General features: G+C 38.1%; 1 protein-coding gene across 1 annotated transcript in view; it reads right to left on the bottom strand.

The window, feature by feature from the left end:
* PRDM6 (PR/SET domain 6) overlaps positions 1 to 14,881 on the bottom strand; it is a 75,872-nt gene that overhangs the window by 1,870 nt on the left and 59,121 nt on the right. The window contains exon 7 of the mRNA XM_005528117.3: positions 5,808 to 5,984. Coding sequence (XP_005528174.2) covers positions 5,808 to 5,984 — 177 coding nt within the window. The remainder of the gene's footprint in view (positions 1 to 5,807; positions 5,985 to 14,881) is intronic.

Below are 14,881 nucleotides of genomic sequence, written 5' to 3'. Positions count from 1 at the left end.
CATTAATGATTTTTAGTGATAAAGTTCTGCTTCAGGACAATTTAACACAGACATTATGGAGTAATTCATCCAGGTTACTGTACCAATCTAATATGTCAACACTTTTTAAGTTGTATTTCCTTGATTGTCTTTCATGGAATATTTTTAGCATCCTATGCCACTGTTAAAAACTGCACTGTGATCTTGACAAATGTAAAATGTCAGCTTTAATGTATCAGACCTATCAGCTCAATGAAAATAACTCAGAAGTATTGATTACTTAATGATTTTTGGGGTATTCATTAACGTCTATGTGCAGATCATCCACTCTCCAGAGCTCCTGAAGTGCTGATGACACATTAGTGCACTGCTGATTGTTTATTAGAAAACTGATTACTTACTGGATTAGTGTGTCAAAATATACTACCTTTCATTGCCTGACAAACTTGCAAATTATTGTATTATTTTTATATCCATACATATATATCTATCACAGAGGCATTACAATCAATTTTATGGTGGGGGGGTTAACTTAGTCTGTATGAGATATTACTGTCTACTTGAACTTGATAGTTTTGTTATTTTGATGTCTACAAAGACAAGTACTTTTCTTGATGAGTAATAGGAGGCTTGGATCCTTGCCTAAATAAGCTGTAAGTGATACTGTTGCAAGATAACCTATAAAATCAGGTGTGGCAATCCCTGATTTTAAGAGCCTGGCCAAGTAAATTAAATTCAGGGTGACAGGATGCCTAGACACCATTAGTGACTTAGATAAAGGCTACAGAATGACCAAAAGACAGTGTTACCCATTAAAATAATTTGCTGCGGCAGGCCTCCTTACCCTTTCTGGAGCTTGTCTGAGAGGCTAGAATAGGCCAGGCATTCACTCAGCACCTTGCATTGCTAGTGAAAGTGTAGAGCAAGGTTTATCATATTTCTTTAAAATACAACTTCCCATCCTTTATCCACAAGAGCCTTCTGTTGTGGAAGGGCTCTACCTTCCCAGCTACAGGCTGATACACTAACATAAAGGCACAGGAAAGAAGGGTGCTAAAGAGAGAAGAGAAAAAGGACAAATCTCTCTATACAAGCATATACCCTTTATGAACAGGAAGGCTGCGTTGCTGCCAAGCATTGTTGCTGGTCAAACTGTGATGTCTGCACTTTCACAGCCTTTGGGCAAAAGTCAGAATAAACCTCTGGCAAGGCACTTGGTTCCCCTGTCTTTCTCTTGTACCTGGATAACCTTCAGATAGTATCCAAGGTGCCTAGGATTTTCTAGGCACTTCCAAATGATGTGGGTGGTGCTTTCAGGACCATAGTTTTGGATATATAAGTACCTGGCTTATGGGCAGAGATCTGTATTAGGCTCCTGATTCCTCTTTTCAATGTGGTCCAGAGAAGTTGTTGCTGGATACAAACTGATAGAAAAGGTGAAGATAATAGTGTCACAGCAGTCAGCATTACTGTCTCACAGTAGGTAGGAATGGGAGGAAGGGCAGGAATATTTTTCTTCTGGATTGTGATGTACTTTTATGCAGTCTCTCCCTCTACTAACCATTCTTTCCCAGCCCATCACAGCAGAAAAACTGCTCCCATAAGTGCTCCATGAGATTGTCCATAAGATTGGTGAGCATGTGTATGTTTTTGTGTGCATATTCCTGTACCATAACCCATATGTGTTTAATGTTGTGTTGGAAAGTTGAAGAGTAGTCAAAATCATCAGAAAGGAAAAAGAGCTCCTACCTTATGTGACCACACACTGAGCAACCATAGGGCTGAGCCCAAGCCTGAATGTTAGACATACCAAATTTTGGCTAAGCCTGCACTGTAGATACTGGCAATAATGACACTTATTAACTGATATGACATTAATTTCCACTTAGGGCCGTCTGATGGCATTTGAATGGAATTTAAACAGCCCCAGACGCATATAGGTCCAAAGCAGTGCCAAAATCCTCAAACAATTAGATACCATCAGTGAAAATTGGATCCATGTTATCTTCTTTCACAATGTGTACACAGTATACAACGTACACAATGCGTACACTCTAATTGTAAGGAGCAATACACTATAGCATTCAATCTCTGGTTTCCTGGTATGATTTGCTTGGGTGGAGGAGGAAAACAGAATTGTTCTTAAGTTCACAAGGTGCACCAATATTCTTGGGATATATCTACAGTACTGGGGTTTCTGATTTTGTTTAGATAGCCCTCATTTCTACTGGTCTGTTTGTTTGCCTCACAACGCTTTCAAAACATCGAGAGTGAGGATTATAGAGAGGATTGGTTTAATTTGCACACTTATGTCAACCTCTGTGAAAGGCTTCAGATGGAGAAAGTGCTGAGGGTCTACTTTAGAGAAAAAGTATTTTCTCTAAAATCTCTTTAATTACAAAGTATTACTCTGATATCAGATTAAAACTCTCAAACATTTTAAGATTTCATTCAACAAGTATATTTAACACTACATTTTAAACTCCTTTTGAAGGGTATCAAAAATCCAAGAAAAATTATCAACCAAAAATGATCCCTCTTAACCACACTGAGATGTCACTGCAGGTACAACACACATATTCAGCCTAAAATTAATGCTACCCAGCTTTGCATTTCAGTAGGAAATAATGTAAAAAATGTGAGTTATTGCAGGCTGAAAGAATCTTTGATTCCTAAATATTAGATCTTTCCTTAACCCTGATTCTGCAGGCAACTCCCCTCACAATTTTTTAATTCTGCTGAAATGGAAACAGGGAGGGGGTGAGAAAAAATTAAGAGAATGGAAGTGACAAATAATTTTCCTTTTTCTCCTGCATTTTAATTTACTTAAGAGCTTTGTTCCCAGACTAGCAGCCATAGTGGAGACTTCAGTAAGATAAGAATACACAAAAACTTTACAGTGGTGAGGCTGGCTTGATAGCTTGTGATGACATGAAAAGTCAAATTCAGCTAAAGCTTTGCCTACAGATAACCTCACTTAGCATTGTTATCTTAATGAAAAGCAAATAGAAAAGTCTTCCACCATGCATCCAAAGCTACCTAGGACCTACAAAGAAAATGCCCTCTTGCAGAAAAGGTTTCTAACCAATCCCAAACGCCCTCTTACAAAACAATTAATCTGAAATATTTTTTAACATACTGTCATCATATGCTCACCATTTCTAAAACCAACTTCTAGAAATAATACGCATGTAAACATACTTAGTGTTTGACATTGCTTATAAGATAGCTGCCTTACTGAAATCATGAGATTGCATTCACAGCAGAAGCACATTTAAAATTGAACTTAGTATCACCTTCAAAATTATACCTGTTATTCTTAAAATAACTTAGCTAGAATTTAAGTAAGTTATCTCTATCCATGCATGGCGATTCTTTCTGAATAAAATACTAGGAAAAATACTAGTTAAAAGAAATGTGTACTTCACCACAAATACAAACTTCTCTGAGGTACAGAAACACAATCTCAGCGGGCTTTTCCATCTTGTATTTTTTTCCTTTGTAACTATATACTCAAAATCCCTTATAAAAAAACATTTTAAACCTAAATTGCATGACCAAGAGATAGAAATTTTGTTTGTTCTATTTATGGTTCTTGCTTAATAGAATTTGTTGGAGGGCTTTTTACAAAATTTCTTATTACCAGATCTTGTGCATCCCTTTTCCAAAGGAGGAACTAAACAGTGATGAGACATCAAGATGAGCTGCAACTCTCTCTTTTTCCTCCAGCAGAGATAATAGATTGATTTCTGGATAAGTTTTCCACCCCTGCTCTCTCAAATGCAAGCAGTCCTGCATGAGAGACAAATCTGCCCTTTTGAACAGCTTGCAGGATCAAGGCTTGTGTGCCCTCTTATCTGACTAGCAGGGATGGGAAGATCTGCAGCTCCAGTTTTAGCACCACGTGAAGTTACTAGTCAGCTTACTGCAAATTCTTCAACAAGCTATCCAGAGAGAAATGGTGCTACTGTTTTTTGTGCTTAAGGAAGACACAAAAGAAACGTCTTGCACAATTGAAATTATGCCATACATCATAAAGAACCAATACAAAACATAGATTTTTTTTTGTTGTTGTTGTTGCTCCGTCCTGCAACTTAAGGAATAGTCAGATATGTCCTGGAATAATACTTAAACACTTCCACATGAGTAGGGCAAAACAAAAAAAAAAAAACAACCAAACAAACAAATCCCAGACCTCTGGTTAGTTGTATTAAGCTCTTTCACAAATGAAATTGTGCTTTAATCAAGCCCGTTTTGGGAAAGGGTAAAAAAATTAGTAAACCGAAAGGGAAAAATAATGACTCTAAATGGGGCAAAATAGCAGACCTATTGGAAACATGACAAAAACAGGATGTTAAGGAAAAAAATTAAGTGGAGTCAACAAGGTTACACATAAGTAACACCTTAACATTAAACGAAATCTATTTTCCATTTTGACCTGGAAGCCTCTTCCATTAATTACTAAAATCTATTTACACAGCAACTAGATAAAATCAATCTGATTGCTCACACCATTTTTGGCTCACTTTCTGTAGGCTCTGAGCATTCAACAGACTGGCTCAAGAGAAGTCGATATTCAGATGTTCTGAGTTTCCATGTTTTGCCTCCTACAACACTATCCTAGCCATGATTTCTGCTATGCAAGTTCTTCTGTACTGGATATGCAGCATTTTGTTCCTGGCTCTGTCCCCTTGCCCCTGGCAAAGACATGTATGGAGGCCATGCTTCCTTCCAACCTTATATGGAGGCAAAGCATGCTCACCAGTATCTCTGTCGGGCTTGTTATGAGGGGCTCTGACAGGCCCCATGGCTGAGCTCTCTAACAATAACCAGATCAAAAGCACAGTTTGGCAAAAGTAGAAAAAAAAAAAAAAAAGACAAAGAGAGAAAAGTAGACAGAGAACAGACAGTACTCAGAGAACTGGGAGAGACACAAACCTGCTTCTACACTTATTCCCCTTCCTCCCAGGAACATGCAGGAGGCTTCCAAAAGAAGTGGTATCAATACATTAGGTGGAATTGCTCCAGTGACCACATATATATATTCTGAGTGTCTGTCAGTTCAGCCAAGACAAAGACACAAGTATGGGATATATCTCCTCTGCTTTGGAGAACACTTCCTGTAATGTAGGCAGAGTCCTACATGACAGAAAGTCAAATATACCTCGATCAGTGGTACTATGACTGGAAATGAGCACTGCTGGAAGATTTCTGAGGCAGGTATGTACTTAGATTTAATAACAGTAATTAAAAATTTCAGAAATTAACAAAGTCTGTTTAGTGTAAAATCTTTTTTATTAGGTGACATTATTTTTCTTGTATCTTGGCCAGCTGAACACTATCAACTTATTACTACGATCTTTCAAAACTTATGCCACAAATCAGAGTTACATTTTCTATCCAGTGATTCTGAGACTAAAAGAAGGTGCTTATTTTCCCCCCATATATAACTAGACCCAAATTAGCTTTTAAGTGAAGCTCCATCTACCTCAGCATATAGATACCAAATAATCATATTCATGTTCTTACAGCACAGCCTGTCTCAGTCTTGATCACATTTTCAGCTGTGGTTTTCCGGCAGCAGCTTGCCACTTAATTAAACAATTGAGGTATCATTAGAGAACAGAAAATTATGCAAGGCTTTCAAGAACCCCAAATCAAACCTGTACAAATTTCGATTTTAACAGCACCGCTATCTGTTTTATCTCGTGGTCTGACCTTGTCTTTCAAGGGAACCTCTGCCGAGTGCTGTTGATGCTGGTGAGCAGCAGCAATGCATTTCCCTCTCTAATCTCAGCTGGCAAAAGCTGCTAGCTTCGAGTACTTACTTGAAGGGCTTTTCCCCAGTGTGTGTCCGGATGTGATTGTTGAGTGTGGTGGCCCCAGCAAAGGCGCGCCCGCAGTAGCCACACTTGAAAGGCCTGTCGCTGGAGTGTGTGACGACGTGGTTCCTCAGCTCCGAGGGCTGGGAGAAGGACTGGGAGCAGTGACCGCACTGGTAGGGCCTGCAGTGGGAAGGAGAAACAGCACTCCATCAGCGCTTTCTGCCGGCATGAGCAGCAAACCACACGGAAGGGAGCTCCTCATCTTGCCAGTAATTTTCAAAGAGAACTGTGGGTGCGCTTCTCTGGGTCTTTCCTGGGAAACACATACCCAAAACTTCACAGCTTCTCTAACAAATGTGGAATTCTTGGGCAGGAATTAACAGAGAGTCTACGGGGCCCGCAAACCATCATTCAGAAAACGAGTGAGCCTGCACTGCTCATCATACGCCTGCCTTAATTCTCTCAAACTCAACACAGTGCTCCTTAGTCAAAAAACAAAAAACAAAAATCCACACACGCTGGGGCTGAGGGACTCATAAAATCCTCTGTCTGTTGGTGCCAGCTTCAGTCTCACTTACAAATGTATGTCTGATGGTTGTGTGTATATCCTAGTTGTATTCTGTAGATATTCACAATTAAACTCCTCATATTGTTTTGGAGGCGTTTAGAGATCACCTATTTCAATAAGAGACTTTGAAAAAGTGATTACAGTATTACAATTATCTTTCTGTTTTCCGCTTTCAGTTGAAAATCTTTGCATTTTATTAACATTTTTCTCTCATCTAGATTGAAAATGGATCTTTTTGGGGGATCTTGAAAGGAAACCCAGAACTCAGGTTTTCAAAAACACATCTTGTTAAAAGTAAACATAACAAACAAACACATAAAACTGACTGATATGTTACAAATTCAGAATCATAAAAAGCAGACTGCAAACACAGAAAAAAAAAGAATACAAGACAACAATGTAAGGCTGAAATGTCTGCTGAAATGCTAACTAAAATAATATGCCAAGAAACCATGTCTATATATTTCTGTTTGGTAAAAGTGGTTTAATATCAACAACCTACAGGGGTTTGTTTTCCATTTCACATTTGTTTTAATTTAGTAGCAGAGTCCTAAATGTTTATCAGACTTTTTGTTAAGAAAATTAAGATTTTTTTTTTTTTTCTGGAGGGATAATAATGAATTTTACCCTACACAACATTTTAACTCTTGGTGTCTGTGTTTCCAGAGCCAATGGCCAACACAACTTAATTGCTCTCTCTTTAATAAATGTATGTGTTTAAATGGCTAGAAACCAAAACTAAAGGGAAAGAGACAATGGTGACCAGGCATGTACAATTCAATTAAGTGCAAAATAAAATGAACTATCTCATTTGTCAAGTGAACTGCTTAATTGTGGCTACTTGCATCACTGAACACAAATACTATTATTTTACAGTGCTTCAGAGCACTGAACCCTGATTGTAGAATTTTTTAGCTTGATTAATAGCTCAGTATTCATCAATAACTCAATAGCTTACAATTTTAATTACTTGCATTTGAAAATCTAACTACTCTCCAACAAGTTTGAAAGTAATATATAAAAGCTGTGGAAAGGTAATTTAGATGATGTGGCCCTTAAAGATACACATATATACATAAAATAATATTTTTTAAAAAACCCAAAAACGAACAAAAACCAAACCAACAAACAAACAAACAAAAGAAGAAACAAAATATGCCAGCAAACCCAAGATAGTTTTTATCTGTTTCTCTTACAAGTAGTAACATCCAGTTTTCACCTTTCTTGGAGTACAAAGTTAATTTGCACAGAAAATATTTATTAAATTTGGTATGAAATTTCAAGAAAGATTTCAAGATTTCAAGAAATCTCAAAATAGAGAGAACTGATGAATGCAGTAAAGAAACACTTTTAAGCAAAATAATGCAATAATATATTCCATATCCAAGAAACATTGATTTTTTTAGTAATGAAGGAGACCATTAACGTCTATTAGCCTCTGGTTATCTACTTTTAACAGCAATGACAAAAAATGATACAATGGTACATAAAACCAATTAATCTTTTGTTTTTTGTTAAAGTGATAAATAAATCAATGTAGTTAATTTAATGCATTGAAAATTCACACTGTATCTTCTCTGTAAACAGTCAAAATTTCAAACCAGATATAAGTGAACATTGTGATGCCAAACAACATGGGTTCTTTGGCTCAAAATAAATGTCTTCTTTACAAAATACTCAGAATATATTGCACTGGCTTATGGTCAAGAAAATAAGCCCTGTAAAATATCACCTATTGTTAGATCACTTTGACTGTATTTTTCAGATTCATCCACATCTTGGGAGAAAAACTACTAAAGAAGTTACCCTTTTCTTTGTAGAGGATGCATTCACCCAGTTTATAGCCAGTTAATTCTAATTAATACAAAAACATGTAATTTTTTTAAAGTTTAGATAAATTTCATATATTTGGCAAAATTAATTTTTAAAGGAGAGCCTAAAAATTCATTCAAACACAGTAACACCTGAAAAATGCTCTAATATGCACAATTGTGAATTTAAGTATGCCAACTTCTGAATACTACTATTTTTGAAAGAGCAAAAAATATTTTTACATTCAATAAGTAGAAAAGTTATCATCCTGTTCTCTGGTAACCACGCTCAGATTTTTTTTTTTTTTCTTGGAAGAAAATAAAATCAATATGTTATTTTTCAAAAAAAAATGAGAGCGGTGCTGAAGGAGTGAGCACGAGCAATGCTCGGTTCAGTGAGTACATTGACATGGGCAGAGCATGCCTGCCTTTGATGTAGCAGTTATGTCTTCTGCCATCACTTTTGTCTGCACTGGGACAAGGAATTAAGATGGTGACTTCGCTATAACAGAGTTTTGCAGACAAGTAGGAGCAGCAGCAAAGTGACAGAAATGTTGGTCTTCATAGGTTGTACTTTCAAAAATCCACTGCTGGGCTCCCAGCTCAGAAAAATTCATTTCCTTGGAATAACCAGTACATGTATTGTGCTCTCTTGAGCTTCACAGTATCCACGTGAATCAAAATCTTACCAGACAGTAATTTTGAGTTACAGTTAAGAACAGCCAAGCTGACTACAGCAATGTGCAGATGAGAATGATGTTCTGACAGCCATCAAAGGTAGTTCTAATGTTTTTTTTATTAAGAATCTAGTTACATGGGAGATTTTAGCTCCACATCCTTCTTTTTGAGCTTAAAAAAGGAAATCTACTTCCCCAGAAGAAAATTTTCCTGTTGGAAAAATTACACTGTTGTTATTAATCCCATGCATCACTGATATGCTATCTAGGTTTAGTGACATTTAGAATCCATCAGCTTTTTCTAGAGACCTTAAACCTACAGTCTCTGACTATATGATGGCCTATATAGGAACACGGGCCATCTAAACTGAAATTCTGAGAGCAGTTCTAATGAAATAGTTTTCAGGTTTTGTGGCAATTTATACTTTGAGCTTTTCCAAATTGTGCAAGACACATTTTTCAAAATGAAAACACTAAGGAATAAATTTTAGTCTCTAAGCTAGACAAGTCTTTTCCTGTCTTAAAATTTTCCTATTTTTGCAGCCGATAATTTTCTGGGTGAAACTTCATCATTATGGGACCAGTACAAAACTCATGCTTCCCTAAAAGCTCATGCTTTGGGCAGGGAATGTAGAACCCCTAGCATGCACAAAGCATGTTAAGAGAATAGAAAAATCCATATACTTTCATCTGAAATAACTATTGAGAGACAGCTGTATATTTAGGTTAATTCTTTCTAGATTTTCATTTAGCAAAACTGACATAGCTTTTATTTGTCTTTTACTATTCCTCTGCTAAAAGAATATATTTTCCAGATTCTGACTCCTAAGTATGTATTATAAACTTATTTTCTACATCATAAATTATTAACTCTTTGAATTATTAGAACTTGAAAAATTCAATCATTATTTTCCACTGCATTTTCAATTTATTTCCTTTAGGATGAATAGGATTTTAGTGTGGCCTCTTCAGAAATGAATTTGCTCTTTTCAAGGGGAATATGGAATTGTGGTGCAATCCTTAAAAGAGTGAGTTCTTGAGAACTTGTAACTTTGTCACTGAAAGTCTCTCAGTTCAATGGGACAAAATAGCACAACACTGTAACTATTTTCTTTCAAAAAGAGCTAGAAAACCACCAGCTGAAAAGAGAGACTGGCATGTGACTGAAAGTGCTTTTCTTCCTGTTGGCTGCTAAAAAGTAAAAGAACCAACATGATCATAGTATTATAGAATAGTCTGTTATGAAAGGGGGGTTAAAGACCATCCTGTTTCCAACCCCTTGCTATGGCTAGGGACACCTTCCACTAAAGGCCCCAGCCTATTGGGCCTTGACCATTCCCAGGACAGGGCATGACAGCAGACATATTCTCTGGGAAAATTTAAAGTCTGTCTCATTACCCTTACACTAAAGAATTTCTTTCTTACATCCAATCTAAATTTAACATCCTTCAATTTAAAGCCAGTATCCCTTGTCCTATCACTAAATGTCTTCACAAAAAGCCTCTCCAGCTTTTTTGCAGGCCTCTATGGGTACTGGGTAGGTCATATAAGGTGTCCCTGAGCCCTTCTCTTCTCTATACTGAACAGCCCAAACTCTCTCAACCTGTCTTCATCCCTCTGATCATCTTTTGGGATTGTTCTCTGGACTCTCTCTAGCAGATCAACATCCTTCTCATGCTGGAATCCCCAGAACTTGATCTAGTGCTCCAGGTGAAGAGTTGAATAGAGGGGGAGAATCATCTCCTGCCCACCCTTCTGCTTTTGACATAGCTCAGGACAGGTTTGGCTTTCTGGACTGAGAGTGCACATCTGGCTCATGTCCAACTCCTCATCCACCAGCATTTCCAAGTCCTTCTCCTCAGGGATGTTCTTCATCCAGACTGTATTTGTGCTTGGGATTGCCCTGACCCACATTTAAGACCTTTCATTTGCTCTTGTTGGACTTCATAATATTCACACAGTCCCACCTCTCCAATCTGCCAAGGTCACTCTGGATGGTATCCCTTCCTCCCAGCATGTCACCTGCTGCACACAGCCTGGTGTCATCAGGGAACTCGCTGACAGTATGCTTGATCCCACTGTCCCTGTCACCAACAAACATTTCTGTGTTAAATAGCATCAGTCCAAACAGCAGCCCCTGAGTCTCCACTTGGAGGTTGAGCCATTGAACACAACTCTTTTGAGAGCAACTTTCCAGTCAATTCTTTATCCATTGAGAGATCTGGCCATCAAATAAATCCATGTCTCTTCAATTCAGAGACAAGGCTGTTGTGTGTAAACACTTTTCACGGGTCCAGGCAGATGACCTCAGTCTGTATTCACCAACTCTGTAAACGCTCTTGTAGAAGGCTATCAAATTTGTTAGGCATGGTTCGCCCTTAGCGAAATCTCGTTGGCTGTCATCAGTCACCATGTCATTTTCCATGTGCCTTAACCTAGTTGCCAGGAGACTCTGCTCCATTGGCTCTTGCCAGGTACCAAGGTGAGACTGCCCTGTATCTCTCCAGCTCTTCCTTTTTAACAGTGGAGGTATTTTTCCATCAGCAGGAACTTCACCAGACTGCCAGGACAGATAGTTGCTTAGCCACTTCACCCATTTCTCTCAGGACATGTACATGTTCCTCACCAGGTCCCATGGGCTTGGGCGTCTTCAAGTTCTTTAAATGGTCTTCAATCTGATTTTCTACAGCTGGCAGTTCTTCATTCTCACAGTCCCTGCCTTTGCCTTCTGTGACATGGGTGGTGTGACTGGAACATTTGCCAGTGAAGTTATTGACTAGTTCAGCCTTTTCCATGTCCCAGGTCACCAGGCCTCCTGCTTCCTTCTAGAGAGGGCCCACATTTTCCCTGGTCTTCCTTTTATTACCAATGTAACAACAGAAGCTTTTGTTGTCCTAGATGTCCCTGCCCACATTTGATCCTATCAGGGCTTTAGCTTTGCCAAAGGGATTCCTGACTGCTTAGACAATCTGTCTGTATATTTCCCAGGTTACCTGTATGTTTGAGGTTTGCAACCTCTAGAGGCTTCCTTTTTGTCTTTGAATTCATCCAGGAGTTCCCTATTCCTCCATGCAGGCATCCTGGTAGTTTTGCCTGACTTCCTCTTTGCTCATGGGCTTGGAAGTGGTGATTTATCTCACGGTCTCAAAGAGTGGGACACAGAAACAGGACAGTGTTTCTCATTGTTATAGGGCAGAGGCTGCCATGCCACAGCCTCTGCTAGAAGCCCCACAAGCAGGGCAAGCTGAATTGGGACTAGCATCAGCTTTCAGGACCATGCCTTCAAACAATGCATGGCTTTCTTAGCACAGCTGCAGTCAGGAGTTAGGTCACAGTTGTTCCCATAGGAAGATTTTTTCAGGAATGCCTTCTTCTAGCAAGTTGAATTAAGGCTGGAGCACAAAGTGATGCCTCAGGATACTGCTAACTTGCACAGAGAAACATCCCTAGCATCAGCAGAGCCATGGTGGCTCTGGACTCCACATTCCCTGCTGCCTTGGTGTTCCCCTTAGGCAGCACAACTGCTGTCCTCAGCACCTCAGGCACCATGCAGCAGCAAGGATGCAGAGCTGGACCTGCTGGGAGTTCTGCCATCATCTGTCACAAATGCTTGTGAAGAAGCTAGCAAAAGCAGAAAGCCAGCACACCTGGAGCATCTGCAAGCTTCTGAAGCCGTCAGGGAGAGTCGCTGCTCTGTGAACCTGCTGTTGCTATTAACTCTGAGTACCGGGCACCTGCAGACCTTTATGGAAAGATTACGCAAGAACCAGCATTAAATTCACCATGAAGCTTGTTTTGAATGAGCAATACTCAATAAACAGAAGTAGACAACTCTTGCTCGAAACTCTTATTTTGTCTAAGTCTGCTTTGGAGAGGTTTAAGTCAAGGTCAAAGACCCAGAACCTGTAAAGAAAATATAAATGCAAAATGGACTAAGCCGTGATCTTAGAGAAAAACATCTATTAAATTGCTAACTTCAACTTCCTGTTAAAAAAACAAAACAAAACAAAATGAAACAAAACAAGCTTACTATTTAATATTGAAGTGATACTGCAAAACATGAGCATAACGATGTCTTTTGAGTAAAGAATTGTGAGTGCCAGATCACACCCATAATCTATCACCCATGAACACATTTATGAAGTGTGCTCTCTCTGAGAATCTCAGCATGAATACCTGGCAATCAATGGGAATATATATCACACAGATGTACAGGCTGTACATAAAATTATGCCACACAAAACTCTTGAGAACTGAAGACTTCTGCCTTTCCTCAACACCAAAGTATGTTGAAACTGGTGATCATAGTGGTATGGAAGAGTGATGTCACTAAAAAAAGATGTGTCATTATCAGAAAAATGGTTACTGTTAAAAAAATCCAAAATCACCCTTCTCTAAAAATTGCTCACTGTAATAAAGAGTTTTGGTTACCCCCTTTTTGAGCCTTCCAAACAGGATTGTTGGGAATTTCTGCAGCAAAAAGGAATGAAATAATAATATAAAAATTTAAAAAAAAAAAAAAAACACAACAAAAAAACCAAAACAAAAAACACCCCCCCCCACCCCAACAGGATAAACAAAAAAAACCCCTACAAAAATAGATTTTCAACTCCTGCTTCCAGATATATCTTATCAAACTGCTTTTGTCTGGTTAAGGCTTAAAAAAGTCTCAAAGGTTCAGAATGCCCCCAAGTTCAAGATTTTGAAGATTTTTGCACACTCACTTCAACCCCAGTAACCACTAATTTCAAAGAGAAGCCCTACAAAATGTAACAAACTAAAAAAAAAATTGGTGGAAAGGGAGAAGTATATAAGTAAACCAGTAAATAATTAAAAGTTATTTTAAATTAAGATCTTAATCTTGAAATAAAATAAAAAGCACACCAGATGATTTTAAGAATTTATCCTATTTGGAATTAATAATATTTTTATTTTTTTTTATTTATTAAGTGATCTGCCTGTTAAATAGGATCATTTATTTCTTACTACTTCATCGAATTATGTGTATTACGACCTGTTTTGTGTCTGCTCTCATTTAGATGTTTTCTTAACACCTATGAAAAGTTGGTGTATTATCTTTATTTGGATTTCTCAAGCTTCAAGTAGTCTGTTTTTCTCAAATTTCAGACTATGAATTGGACTCCTGTACAGATTTAAAGGTGTTTTCCCTGCGCAATATTGCTGCAAAACAAATACTCAGCCAGAACAGATAGACTAAAGTTTATTTCCTAGAGGGGACAGGCTCTGCTGCTTCAGTCACATCAAAGATGCAGTGACTGGTGTGCTCACAAATTGCTGACAATAAACAAGGAGTTGTTTAGCAGCTGGAGCGGTGCTGCAGATGTCATTGAGAAAATAAAAACCAGAGAGTTGCATCCAATTGTTTGGGCTGGAAAGAATACCTATTTTTTCACAAATCACACCTAACTTTCACGTCTCCTGGTAATTTTGCACAACACTGTAAAAATTTTTCACCTAGAAAAGTGCAATATGTTTAAGAAACCAATGGCTACTTTTTCTAGACACTGTATTTCTAAATAACTGGTACCTGCTAAAAGACAGAAAGTTTCCTGTGATGTAAGCTCAAACTGTAATGGTTTCTACACAGAGATATGAGAACCCATATCCAAGGCCTGTACCTGTTATTTATGGTAATTTCAAACATGGAATGAATTGCAATGACCTTAATCATAGCAAGATTATTTCCTACTATGCCCTAGGGTATTCTGAGCTGACAATGCTCCAGAGTTTCCTGAGGAAGCTGCTGGCTGGGTAGGCACAGGAGGTAAGATATCATCAATCAGCACCCTACTAATGAGAATGTTCACTTTTAAGAGTGAAGACAAAAAATCCACTTCGTGTTTCTGATAATATTTGGCACAAGCTTCTTAGGAGGAAATAAATGAAAAAAAAAAAATAGGATTAATTTTTAAAAATTCATCTGTCATCACCAAGACGAAATATTTAATGGTAAGACAGACTTATCCTCATTTTCTTTCTTTGGCAAAGTGAATATTTAGC

This window comes from Pseudopodoces humilis, chromosome 4 (genome assembly GCF_049639895.1).
Source record: "Pseudopodoces humilis isolate 2021_Gansu_Grassland_sample_001 chromosome 4, ASM4963989v1, whole genome shotgun sequence".
Taxonomy (NCBI): Eukaryota; Metazoa; Chordata; class Aves; order Passeriformes; family Paridae; genus Pseudopodoces; species Pseudopodoces humilis.
The sequence above is the reverse complement of the archived record's forward strand: the minus strand, read 5'-3'. Positions and strand labels throughout refer to the sequence as shown.